At 38.8% G+C, this 14338-nt stretch overlaps 1 protein-coding gene across 2 annotated transcripts in view; it reads left to right on the top strand.

Annotated features, from left to right (window-relative positions):
• Positions 1–9510: 9510 nt before the first annotated feature.
• The window catches only part of EGLN1 (egl-9 family hypoxia inducible factor 1), a 31091-nt gene continuing 26263 nt past the window's right edge, over positions 9511–14338 (top strand). For both annotated transcript variants that reach the window (XR_014492338.1, XM_083361290.1), the window contains exon 1: positions 9511–10900. Coding sequence is in view for 1 of the 2 variants with exons in the window: in XM_083361290.1 (XP_083217416.1) it covers positions 9929–10900 (972 nt within the window). In the remaining variant the exon portion in view is untranslated. The remainder of the gene's footprint in view (positions 10901–14338) is intronic.

Here is a 14338-nt window from a genome sequence, read left to right as displayed (position 1 = left end):
TCCAGGTTGTTTGTATGTCTATCATATTTAAGAACTACCTATCTTCTTTGCAGAGGGATTCTGGGTGGTATATAGTAAAATGTGTAATGCAAGCATAATCAAAACATCTTGACATATATAAAACAAAAATATACGATGACAGTTCAGTGAATAGGGTGGCCAGATACCTGGAATTTTGCCAGATCATCTGGATTTTAAAAACGTTGCATTCTATTCACACTTTTGTCCACCTTTTTTGCCTGCTCTAACCTTGATCTACTTTTCTGACAGCTCATGTGATGGGCCTTGGAGCAAAGCTATCATACCTGGGTTGCCAACATCTGGATGGCCACTAGAGAGTAACAGATTTTTTAAAAATCTTTTTACTGCCATTAATGGTTGTCTCAATTTCTGCAGCGCAGATGTTATAGTCTTAATTTGGAGGCAGTAAAAATTCACACCGCTGCATGACTGATTTAGCTAGCCTCAAGGAGTCTGCAGGTTAGTGAGTCAGAATGGTCTGGGTAGGAAGGAAGTATATGAAGCAAAACAAATAGTTGGACTCTGAGACAAGCTGCTAAACCTTTTTTTTTTCCTTTTTGGCTGGCAGTGCAATTAAAAAGTCTGCTGCCAGTATAGCAGACACTGACATTATCCTACACTCAAAAAGCCAAAAACACCATGTATGTATAAGACAGAGAGCAGGAAGGGGGGAGGGAACAAAAGTTATATTTGTGGGGAGGGAAGGTTTTTTTGGGGGGAAGAGAAACCAAACATAAATTTGCTTATGTCAAGATAAAATAAGATGGGCAGTTTAGAAATAGGAAATACAAGTAAATAAAATAAAATAAAAAAGTATGCTGTTTAGACTAAATGTAGAAGTGCAGTGTAATAATATTTGTTTCAGCAAACCAAGAGAAGTTACTATTAGATCTAGCAATTGTTGGACCGCTGATCCAAATGCCAAAATAAACATTATTTAATTGAGAAAGGACACATATTAGTAACCAAGAGTAAAAAGGTGAACATCTTGCATTCCACATCTTGTGATGATGCCATTAGCAGCAAGACAATAAAGGACTGTTCTTCACTGATATATACTGCTCAAAAAATAAAGGGAACACAAGATAAGACATCCTACTATTAAATACAGTACATTGTGTTGTTTAAGTGTTCCCTTTATTTTTTTGAGCAGTATATTTTGTCTAAAGAAAATATCCTGAATACTCCAATGTAAGGGTATGCTGTCCTGGTTTTCTAAATCCTCTATGACAACCCAGGAAGATAAAATCATTGTTGCTGAACTTTGCAAGGTCTAGCCTGTTGCATAAGTTTGGTGAGTATGTAACTTTACCCTTTATTATAATTTTTCATATGGGAGGTGCATCAGGTTGTAACATAAATCACTGTCATTCTTCCACTGTCTTCCTTTCTTTGGATCTATCTTAGGTTGCTATGTCCACTCTGTTAACAAAGTATTGTTTCCAACCTAGTGCTTTATGCTGTTGATTTGTGAAATGGACAGCACTCAGTCATGGTTTCCTTACCCAAGGTTCATTGAATAATATACACCTGGCAGGTAACCCATAACATATTGTACTGTAAACAAGCCACGGACATGGCTTTACAAATTACACTGGCTGCACTGATAACAATGGGCTAAATTAAAATTTCACAAACCATATCCAACCATGAATGAAGGCAAATATGCATGTCCCAGGATAATGTTTCAGGATCCAATCTGGGTCGAATATTTCCCTGAAGAGGGGCTCCAGCAAGAGTCCAAAAGCTCAGAAGGCAAAACCTCTGGTTCCGGTAACTGATCCAGATTGCATTCTGTATATTCAACCATATTAAAATTTACTTATGAATAAGTAATGCCCATATTTGTTTTTTTTTATTGAAAAGTTTTATCATACATTTTATCTTTAACAAACCCCCCTACCCCTCCCCTATCCCTCCCTCCTTACCCCTCCCCCCTCACCCCCCCCCCGACTTCCCAGAGCTAAGTACAAGGTATAAAAAACAAAAAAAAAAGAATCATAAACAACCATATGCTAACAACAGTAAACTCTAAAATCTATCACTCTCTAGCTCATATAGGATAACTACAAACACTATTAATATAAAATATATAAAAATATATATAAAAAAAAGAAAGAGAAAAAAAAGGAAGACTTATTCAAATGCTACATGAAACTTCTTAGTCCCGTATTTGTTCTGGATATACTCAATCCATTTTCTCCACTCCATAATATAGCATTCTTGCGAATGATCTTTCAAATAGGCTGATATCTTTGCCATCTCTGCCAGGTCAGAAACCTTTAAAGTCCATTCTTCTATAGTCGGCAGTTCCTCCTTCTTCCAATACTGACCTATTAAGAGTCTTGCTGCCGTAATTAAATTCAACATCAACTTAGTGTCCACAACTGTAGCATCTGTAATTATTCCCAACAAAAAAAGTTGCGGACAAAACTTTATCCTCTGTTTAAAAATCTTCTGCATGTTCCACCAGACTTTTATCCAAAAAGCCTTAACCTTTTTACAAGTCCACCATATGTGAAAATATGTTGCGTCTTCGTCACCGCACCTCCAACATTTAGGCTGATAATTCGGATACATACTTGCAAGCTTTTTAGGATCTAAATGCCATCTATAAAACATTTTGTAAAAATTCTCTCTTAGATTTTGAGCTTGTGTAAATTTTACGTTCCTCACCCAAATCCTTTCCCACGTATCCATTGTAATAACTTCTTGGATATTTTGGGCCCATTTAATCATACAATCAATTTCTATCAATGCAAGATATATCCGTTTGATATGTGCTGGACCCTGATTTCTAATTTGCTTTATCAAATTTTCATCAGTCATTGTAAAACCAATTTTCTGGTCTTCTTTCCACCTGGCCCGTAGCTGAATATATTGAAACCAAGTTTGAACAACCTTCTCTTCTCGCAAGAGGCTATATGATTTCAAACACCAGACATTTCTTTCCAAGCTCAAAATCTCCTTGTACATAGTCACATCATGTTTGAAACCAGCATGTATATTTTCTATTGCGTGTTTTGGAATTGCCCACAGTGGTATCTTGCAATCTAGCTTATGTCTATACTTCTTCCAAACTCTCAACAATGCCTGTCTTAGAATATGCACTCTAAACACATTGTCTACCTTCTTGTCATACAACAAATATGCATGCCAGCCAAACAACAAATCGTGGCCCTCAAGATTTAATAATCTCTCTTGTGTCAAATTATTCCAATCACTTATTCCTACTAATGCAGCAGCTTCATAATATAGTTTAAGATTGGGCATTTTAAGACCACCTCTCTCACGAGGGTCCTGCATAATCTTAAGTTTAACTCGTGGCCTTTTCCCTGCCCAAACAAATTTATTGATACCTCGCTGCCATTCCTCCAAATTAGAATCTTTCTTAAGAATCGGTATCATTTGAAATAAAAATAAAAATTTAGGCAGGACATTCATTTTCACTGCTGCGATCCGTCCCAACAAAGACAATTGCAATTTTTCCCAACTCTCCAATTCTTTTTGAATTTTCCCCCATAGTTTTTCATAATTATTTTTATATAACTTTGTATTAGAGGGTGACAAAAGCACCCCCAAATATTTAACCCTTTTAACAATCTCAAATCCAGTTAATCCTTCTAAGAGAGCCTTTTGCGAAACTGTCATATTTTTGGCCAGAATTTTGGTTTTCTGTATATTAACTTTAAATCCAGAAACCTTCCCGTATTGTATTATTATCTCCATCAGGTCCACAACAGAGTTCTCTGGCTGGGTCACTGTAACAACCAGATCATCTGCGAATGCTCTCAATCTATAATCCTGATCTCTAATTTGTATACCCTTAATTTTTTCCGAATTCCGTATTTTAACCAATAATATCTCTAATGTTAACACAAATAACAAGGGCGATAACGGACACCCTTGCCTTGTGCCCTTCTCAATATTACATACTTCTGTCAAACTATTATTAACTATAATTCGGGCAGTTTGTTTTTGATATAATGCCCTAATCGGTTGTAAAATTTTTTCCCCAAAATCCATTTTATCTAAAACTTTCATCAAAAATTGCCAATTCAATTGATCAAAAGCTTTTTCAGCATCTAGAAAAATTAGCGCCGCAGGGATCTGGTTGTTCCTTTCCAAAAACTCTAACACATCAACTATATGCCTCACATTATTTTTCATTTGCCTACCACTAATAAACCCCGTTTGGTCCCCATGAATCACCTGTTGCAGAACCCTCATCAGTCTATTAGCCAACACCTTAGCAAATATCTTGTAATCTGTATTTAAAAGCGATATCGGTCTATAATTTTTAACTTGAGTAGCATCTTGGTCTTCCTTCGGAATCAAATATGGGCATTACTTATGAATAAGTAATGCCCATATTTGTTAAAAGGAAAACAACTTTTCCTGTTTTGTTTCTAAAGGAATATATATGCAGAGTGAAACTTTGTACATTTTACACACATGCACTTACCCATATTATACATAACATACATTTTACAAGAAATTCTTAATAGCATCAGCCCAAATCATCACTACGTGAAGGCCTCTTTGTTGAGGGTTTTGGATGGATGAATGGATGGACAGGCAGTCAAGACACATACCTCTAGATAAAATATTAGCTTGAACAAACTCTGAATAAAGGATAAAGTCCATTATTTCCAAAGTAGTACAGATGACTGATAATTTATATTATCTGTGTAGTTACTTATTTGCACAATAATGTAAATATACATACAATGTAAATTTCATCAATTCTATTAAACGGACATATGGCTCTAGTCTATTGGATATTTCTTCTCCCCAGTTAGGCTGTAAAATTGAGGTTTTACTCTGTGCATAATTTGGTTTGCTTAGAAAAGTGCTAAGGGTATAAAATGAAAATGAATTTATTGACAAAGATGATACATTTATTGATTTGCTTTAAACTGTATTTAATTTGTGTGACAATAAGAGCAGATTAGATTGCTGAAGGATAAGAATTTATGTCTCTTCATTTTTGCCTGTTTAAAAGAAGCAGGCAGGCAGAAGGTAACACTGAAATCAAAAGAAACAATGCTCAGCAAAATGAAAGAAGTTGTATATTCTGAATTTTCTCTTTCATTGTGTCAAATATATAAAATCCACTGATTTTCAGGAGAAAACAGAACATGGGGGAACAACAAAAGACAAGTGTTAAGGACCAGAAGTAAAATCTAGCCAAAGAATATCTGCAGCCTGAATACTCTCTCAGCTACAACTAAAAAATCCTGCACCTGGAATAAATTTAGACAAAACCTTAGTTCAGATATAAATAATAAAGTATTTCTGCTATTTTTGGCTTAGGGAGATATGTGAACCTGTTCATTAAAGAGAAGTGTGATATGAATGTCAGATTATCAGAACTTATTCAAATAACTGGTTGTTTTTTTTTAAAAAAAATCCAGTTTAACTTGATACATTTCACATTGGTCTTTTCCCTCAAATCTAATGATCCAAGCTGTTTTTGAATAAACAAATCAATAATTTCATGTTTCAATAGCCCTATTCATGGTAAAATAAAGCACTTGCTTCAGGTTGCGTTTCCCTGCTGTCATAGGTGAAGGGATTTCTCGGAAGAAACCGGTGAATCAATCGATTCTCCACCAGATGGTGGGTCCTCCTGGGCCTCCTTTGACAATAGCTACATGATATGGTCTGAGCTACTTGGTATGACTTGATATTTTCTCATTACTCCTGAAAAATATAGCAGTGTGATTCTTGGAACGTGAAATTATGCAGGAATTCATAATTGCATTTCTTTTAGATCTAATTCTGTCATACTAGCAAGACAAAATGTGCTTATTTTGTAGAAAGAATTGTACATATTTCAAACAACATTTTAGTTATTTATATTTCGTGTTTCTAAACCATGCATCTTCCTCCACATACAGTGGGTTTCTCCTAAAGCTCCTAATATTAAAGCCAATATTGTAAAGAAGTGGAAGATGTATAAAAATACATTTTTGTTATCTATTTAAAAATAAAACCTTATTGTCAGAAGTTAGAATATATTCTAGTAGCAGTTACAAGGCAGTCAAATGTAGATGTTTTCTTTATGACTGATCTTCATGCAAAGCCCACATGTCGAATATTCTATTGTTCACAGCTTAAGAACAAAGAAACTCAAAAGCAAAATGTAACAAACATCATGTGGGTTATAAAGCTGTGCTTTTATTATTGAATTGTTCCATATCACAACATCCAGCTTTGTAGGATGCAAGTATTGCTAAAGAACAGAAAAGTCACAGTGTATATGATTGTTCTTTAGAATTTAAACAATGCATAAAAACTGCTGTAAAAAGAACTGGATGGACATAAAATAGGTTAATTATTAAACAAATTTTTGCAAAAAAAAGCAGGAATTGGCATTCTACTGTTGTTTTCACAAGACTCTCATGTTTCTATGCTGAGTCATGGTGATGTAACTATATTAAGTAAACATCACAATGCAAAGTAAGGTCATGGCCAGATTGTGCCTTTCTTTGAAAGCAGGGAGGGAAAGAACATTGCTAAACAGATTTCTACTAAGCATTTGTAAATTTAATATGCTATGAGGCAATTTCCAATCATTTTTGTTTTTAGAACTGTTTTAGAATTATTGTTTGCCAAGAATTTAATACCTAGAGTCATAAATATTCTAAAATTCGCTACTCAGTCAACATTTATACCTTTTGAAACTTATACAAACTGAATATGTTTGAGGTATATTGTTCCCTTGGCAAATACATTTGTGACTAAAATGTTCTGGTTATGGAAGGCATTTTTTTCCCCAAGCATACTCTGGTTCTGCAGCACATAACCTACAAACTGATAGTGCTAATTATGCATATCATCCCTGGACCACCAGAAAACCTGACAACCACTGAAGGGAAACAGAGGTATAGAAAACTATCTCCTATCTATTGCCATCCAATAGTAGTCCAGATTTTTGAAGCCAAAACATGTAGGCTAACCTAATACTGATCGATATTACAGTATAAACAAGGGTACTTCAGAAATTTTTGTAATTCGTTCTGCTGAAGCTGACTTGAACTGAAATCAATTCTTCTGGAGGTTATCAAATTGCCTGCCTATTACTTCATGGCTGTATAATTATTAAGACTCTCATTCTGACATTACATGTGATAAGTTGATAATTATACTCTACTGAATGTTAGATAGTTCCTTTGAAAGCATTCTTCACAAATGCTTTCAGTTTCTTTCAAAATGCAATGTTTGTCCTGGAAAAAAGCCTCTATTTTTTTACACTGATGTGTTAAGATTTCTTGTGTATACTATTTGTTCTTCTAGAAATTAATGACTGCTGAGTTTTTCCAGGAATCTGTTCTAATAGTTTTGCAATGAAGAAAACTATTGCTACTGTACTGGATAAACTTCCTGGAATTTGTAAGTTATTTTCCTCAACTGTCTTGTATCAGAATTTAGCACTTAAGAGCAAGTCATTTACTTCAGTAAGAGGGCATATTGTATAGTCCAAACGTCTCAAGTACGGCAGCTACTTGAAAATCTCCCATACAATGTATTTCAGTTTTTCACAGGACAGAGTTTAAAATGAGGACAAGGGCAATATAAGAATGTCTTACAAGTTTTCAGAAGTGTTATAAACTGTGAGCCTGTTAGGATTGGCTATAGAAAAATTAATAGAAACAAGCTGTATCAATCCATGAAGTGATCTTTCATTTATAGAAGTATATTGAGGCCAGCATTTGCACTGCACTAACCTACAACTTGGTTTCTTTGATCTTGTTTTCTGATTCAAATTGTTATATAATCAATACATTACAATTACCGTAAATACTGGATTAAATACAATGTGAAAATCCAAGCTCACAATGAAAGTGCTACTACTAATTCTTTATTAAAGCTCAAGGCCATGTCACATTCTGGTATCACAACAAAAATAATCTATTGTTTGGTTACATTTTTCAGAAAGACGGGGTGAAGATATTCTTTAGTTGAATACATGTTCAAGATCATCAGCTATAGAAGGCTCAAAAGTTGTTTACTGATAGCATCTAGACAGCAGTACCACAAGTAGGACTATAGGTTACTCACCATTTATTAATTCTAAAATTTCCATCTTATCTTAGCACATATGTTTTAAATACTTCATTAGTATATTCTTTTTCAGCAATGCCTATCAATGGCTATCATGAGCAAGGTCAAGGAAGGAGCAATACACATTTTTCTTCATCCTTATGTAACCACAAGCCCGCTGATAATTGGAAATATGTGATCACTAAGAGCTGACATCAACTAGATAGCCATAATCAATCAAAACCAATCAACTTGATACACCCACGGTTGGCAAGTCGGGGGTGGGGGGTGGGGGTGGAGGGTGGATAGCCCAAATAAACTTGTTTTTCCTCTGGCACGAATAGAATTCCAAGTAGACCCAACAACGCAGTAGACTCCACTCTTAAGTAATAACGTTAATCTTTTTTAATGTAAACTTTCTAAATTTTTACAAAGATCCCGACCTACATAGCTTCTACACATAGGATCCACACCTAGCTGGATACAGAATGGGGGTGGGGGTTCCGTTATGCAAGCGTTTTTCAAACTTGGCAACTGTGTGGAGTTCAATTCCCAGAATTCAGCAATTTATAGACCAAACTTATACATTTGTAAAAACGATTATTGAAAGAATTGGTCAAAAAGTTGCCATGTTGGAAAACCGCTGCTTTATGCGTTCTTCTGGTGGAAGGAATCCTGGGCATTAAATCCAGAAAAGCTTCCTGTGTTTTCACATTAGCAGCTACGACGTTTCTCGGCACTGTTAAATCTCCTGGTTCAGGTTCACATGGTAGGTAGGCAGGCTCCCTTTTGCTTTATTCAACCAGATTTCCTGGGTTCGACTGGCAGACCAAATAAACGACGCACACTGAATTGCGGGTGGCTGGATGCTTTAGCTTCGGAGAACCAAAAGTAAAAAATGCGTACACAGAGAGAGAGAGGGAGAGAGAGAGAGAGAGAGACAGAGAGAGAGATTCCGAAATCGCGAACAAAATCTCCTTCAATCGGCTCAACCGGGTCGCATAACTCAGCGTTTTCCAACCTTAGGAACTTGAAGATGCGTGGACTTCAACTCCCAGAATTCCCCAGCCAGCTACGCTGGCTGGGGAATTCTGGGAGTTGAAGTCCACGCATCTTCAAGTTCCTAAGGTTGGGAAACGCTGGCATAACTCAGCTAAAACGGAACTGGAGGATTCATCGGGTGGCGCTGCCGCCGCGAAGCTCCCCCGCCCACAGCCACGCGGCCCCGAGCCTCGCGCAAGAGAAAGAGGGAAAGAAAGGAAAGCCCCTCAACGCGCGTGGCCACCCGGGGGTCCGCCTTCTACTGAACCTCCGGGGTGGTTCGGGAGCGAGCGCGCGCCCGCCCGCCCGCGCGCGCTCCTCCCCCTCGCCCTTCCCTTCTTCTGGAGTGGACTGACTGGAAGTGGTGTACGTGCAAAGCAGAGCCGGAGAGTGGCGGCGCAAGCCACGCCCCCAAGGCCCGGGCAACGGTGAGAGGAAGAGGAGACAGGCGAGGGCGAGAAGGGCTCGCGCCGGCAGCGGACGCGTCCCTGGCTTCTCCCGCTGCCTGAGGAGGAGAAGGCAAGAGGAGAAGAAAAGGGAGTCGGCGGAGGTAGAGGACGCCTCAACGCCCCGTTTGCCGAGGCTGCTATGAGGCGGCGGCAGCAGGAGGGCGCCTCTTGAAGCGGCAGGCGAGAAGGCGGCGGGCTTTGGTGGCGGCCCTCCGCCCATCGGGAGGAGAGGAGGCGGCGGACGGACGGAGCAGCCGAGCCGCGGCGCAGCTCTGACGGGCAGGGGGCGGCCATGATGAAGTGAGCCACTCGCCGCTTTCCTGAGGCCGCGGAAAAACAGGGGCGACCAAGGAGGGGGACGCGAGAACATGGCCAATGACAGCGGTGGGAGTGGCGGCGGCGGCGGCGGCGGCGGGGCCGGCCAAGGCGGGGGATGCGACGGCGGCAGCGGCAGCAGCAGCAGCGCCGCCAGCCAAGAGCGGGACCGGCAGTACTGCGAGCTGTGCGGGAAGATGGAGAACCTGCTCCGTTGCGGGCGCTGCCGCAGCTCTTTCTACTGTAGCAAGGAGCATCAGCGACAGGACTGGAAGAAGCACAAGCTCATCTGCCGGGGAAGCGACAGCGGCGGCTCTCTGGCGGCGGAAGGGGGCGCTGCTGAGCCTCGAAAGTCCGGCGGCGGCGGCAGCGGCGGCGGCGACCAGCCCTTCCACCAGGGCGCTCGCCACGGCCGCCCGCCTGCTGCAGGACGGGACGGCGAGGAGAGGTCCTCCAAGAGAGCGACGGCGCTCCCCGCCAAGCCGCAGCGGGACGCCAACTCGGAGGAGAGCGCGGCGGTAACGAACAACCACGTTGCCAAATTGGCGCCAGGAGCCCGAACACAGGAAGAAGAGGAGGACAAGGAAGCGGCGGTTGCCGCGGCAGGTCCGGCCGCGGAGGCGGGGCACTTCTACCGGGATAAATCCAACTTGACGGGCGAGGCGTCCCTGCGGCCCAATGGGCAGATGAAGTCGCTGGTGCCTCAGCGCCTGGCGTCGGAGTACATCGTGCCTTGCATGAACAAGCATGGCATCTGCGTGGTGGATGAGTTTCTGGGCAAGGAGCTGGGCGGGCAGATCGAGCAGGAGGTTCTTGCTTTGCACCATACTGGACGCTTCACCGACGGGCAGCTGGTCAGTCAGAAGAGCGATTCCTCCAGGGACATTCGTGGCGATAAAATCACCTGGGTGGAAGGCAAAGAGCCTGGTTGCAAAACCATCGGAAAGCTTATGAACAGTATGGACGATCTTATACGCCACTGCAATGGCAAACTGGGTAACTACAAAATCAACGGCAGAACGAAAGTGAGTGGCACCCTCCTCTTTCTTGCCATCCTGTAGTCTGGTACTTAAGCAGCTATCTGAAGCGAGAGGCCTTTTTTCTTTATGTTCCCTAAGCGTATTTAGTTTTAGGACGGTTTAATAGATTAATTGAAGGCCTCAAATTGTGGGTGAGCGACAAGGGTCAAGAGAAAGATTGTGAGAGACCTTCTATAAGAGATCCTTGAGGGTTTCTTAATTTTTGTATGCTTGGGGTTAATCCCAGCCGAATTTAGTAGAACTTCAATGCTTCTGGTTGAATAATTATGTATTAAATAAGCACTGGATTAATGAATGAAGGCAATGGTTAAACCATCCCAAACCTTTATCAAATGACCATGTGATAAAACTTGTTCTTGCTTCTAATTCAACCATAATACCATTTTAAAATTCATAGAGGAGAAACGAAGACAAAATATTGAAAAATTTTAAGTTTTTCCCTATCACCGATTGATGCCACAGTTACCTTTTTTTTCATATAACCAATTAATGCCACAGTTGTGTTTCAGAGCATGTGTCGAGGTGATTGAAATGAGGCTCTTGTAAAGTGAGGTTCTTGAGTAAAGTGTGTGTGGGGGGGGGAAAAACAGTAAAACAGACCATAGTGCCAATATGTGTGCTGTTTATCTTCTCTCATTTTACCCATATGCCTATAATAATATATAGATGCTAAGTGTTATATTAGCTAGAACTACAGTATTTATCATGATGTAATCCTGGGGAATTTGAATTTACTTCTTGACAGTCTATTCAGTCTTAGTTATTTTCTAATGCTAAAAGTACATCTTGTTATCTATAGCACGAGGCTCCTAATGTCAATATTGCACAATTATACTTACTGAGGTGTAGTAATTATTTCTTCTAGTAAACTGAAAAGGCATTCTTTACTTTGGATATTATGGCAAGCATAAAATTAGTTTTTAATTTTCTTTTAGGACCAAATACATTTTTGATCTTATATTGATATAAAGGACCAAAGTTTCATGGTGTTACCACATTACATAACAGCAGAACTGTATTATGATTAGACAGTATTATAAATCTTTATGGTGGTTTTGTTTCTTTGCACATGATAGAGGTAAACTAATGTAGATTAGCAACAGTTCTTTTTAATATATAAACATTTGATTAGGCTAGTTGAAGATGAAGAAATTGCCTGGATTATATGCTCTCTTCTCAGTCTGTAACCAAGAGGATAAAGCAAATTTTGATGAGGATTAACTGAGTGGGAAGAAATTATCAGGTTTAAAATACAGACAATATCCACTCATTAGAAAAAGTGTTGGGATATGTGCTAATATTATAAACATTTATAATTATCAGTGATAAAACTAATAATGTGCTGCTTAAGTCCAGTATGATAGAAAAGTTGTATCTTTGCTAACCATCAGTAAAAATATAATTGGGTAGCACCATTGTTTAAAATGTTTCATGATTAGGTAAGTATAATTTTAGGGAAAAGGCTCCTGTCCCCATTTTTCTATAAATCATTGTGCTAGGCAATCATAGAGAATCAGGTCTGTTTTTATTTTATTTATTTATTGTCCACTTAAGAATATACTTTTGAAGAATACAGTTAATATAAAGCAGGCATGTCAAACTGCCGGCCCATGGGCTGGATGCATCATACTAAAACCACGCCCACCCCATTGCCGGCAATGGGGAAAAAGTTGTAATACGTTGCGTGATGTCACAAGCTTGACATGCTTTATATAAAGAGAAGAGTCATCTACACTTTTGTGTCCCACATATATTAAGAAAAAAATGTTTATTGTTTTATAAAATAGGACAAACTGGTACATAATCTGAATTATGAATTCCTTAAATCTGTTTGTTAGACAAATCATGTTATTTGGTGGCTTTTGAACCTCATGGGAATAGTGCATTTGATAGTGCTAAGAAAAAGACTGTGTGAAAGCCCTTCTAGAGTTTTTATGGGCAATTGAAGAAAAAAATCATTTAAGGCTTGCCTGGAATATTTTCCTGAAATATGAATGTGTATATTACAGCCATGTAGCAGTTTAGATTTGAAGACACAAACCCATATCTTCTCCCAGAATTGTGCAGCAGTTTCAGAGGGCAACCCTCCTGAACAAAATCCCAAGAAGAGGTAAGGCTGCTTTAGGAGATGCTACATTTGCTCTCTGAGATCTGGACTATCTTGTGCCTTCAAATCAAAACCTATGCACAGACCTATAATTATACATGAAAATAATTTATGGAACAACTGTGAAGTCAAAGTAAAATGAAATGTAGAATCAGTTACAGATTATGTAATGATCGGATTGAGAAAAATTAACATTTAAAATTTTTTTCTACTCGAGCTGATTTGACATATGATGTGAACAAGATTTTATTTACAGAAAATAGTTAAATTTCTTAGTGAATGCTGGTGAACAGGAGTAGCTGAGATTACTACTCAAACTATTTGCTAATATTTCACTTCAGATGCTTTAGAACACATACCTTTCTTCTCATTCCATTTTTTTTATTCTTGTTATATAAAATTCAATTTTCTTTATAGGATTTTTCTTATATTCAACTGAATGTTATTCCAGGGGTCTTCAAACTTGGCCCTTTTATGACTTGTGGACTTCAACTCTCAGAATTCCTCAGCCAGCATGCCTGGCTGAGGAGTTTTGGGAATTGAAGTCCGTAAGTCATAAAAGGGCCAAGTTTGAAGACTCCTGGTTTTTTCCATAACTACCTCTGTATGTAGTACGGTGACTTCAATGTGTCAGACTAACTATTTCTGCTTTCAAAACTCCACCCCCCTCTGATTACAGGTAATCCTTGACTTACAACCTTTTCTTTAGTGACCATTTGAAGTTACAACAGTTCTGAAAAAATGCTGTTGACCATTATGACCATTATTCACATTTACAACCATTGCGGCATCCCCATGGTCACGTGATCAAAATTCGGAAGCTTGGCAGCTGACTCATATTTATGACAGTTGCAGTATCCTTGGGTCATGTGATTGATCACCTTTTGTGACCTAACAAGTAAAATCAATGGGGAAGCCAAATTCACTTAACAACTGTCTTGCTTAGCAACATAAATTTAGGGCTCAATTGCTGCAAGTTAAGGATTTACCTATATTTCTTAAATGAACTTGTCTAGCCTTGTTACTTTTCAATTTCATTTTTTTAAATTTCATTCCATACTGTAATTTTGTCAATTGAATATAACTTACAACTGTTTATGAAGGGACCGTGATACATTTGTGTGCTGCGTAGAAGTTAGCACAGTTTTAGAAGAAAAAAACAGGTATTGCCTATTGATATATTAATATTAACCATAAGTTGTCATAATATACCTTTGAGTAAGTCTCATAAGCTTAACTTTAGTAAAATATTTTGTTTTGAGTGAACAACTATTTTAAAACTCCAGGATCGTTAAAAGGGTAATATAAAAACCTTT

The sequence above is a fragment of the Vipera ursinii genome (assembly GCF_947247035.1).
Source record: "Vipera ursinii genome assembly, chromosome: 1".
Classification (NCBI taxonomy): Eukaryota; Metazoa; Chordata; class Lepidosauria; order Squamata; family Viperidae; genus Vipera; species Vipera ursinii.
This window is presented reverse-complemented; position numbering and strand designations above follow the sequence as displayed.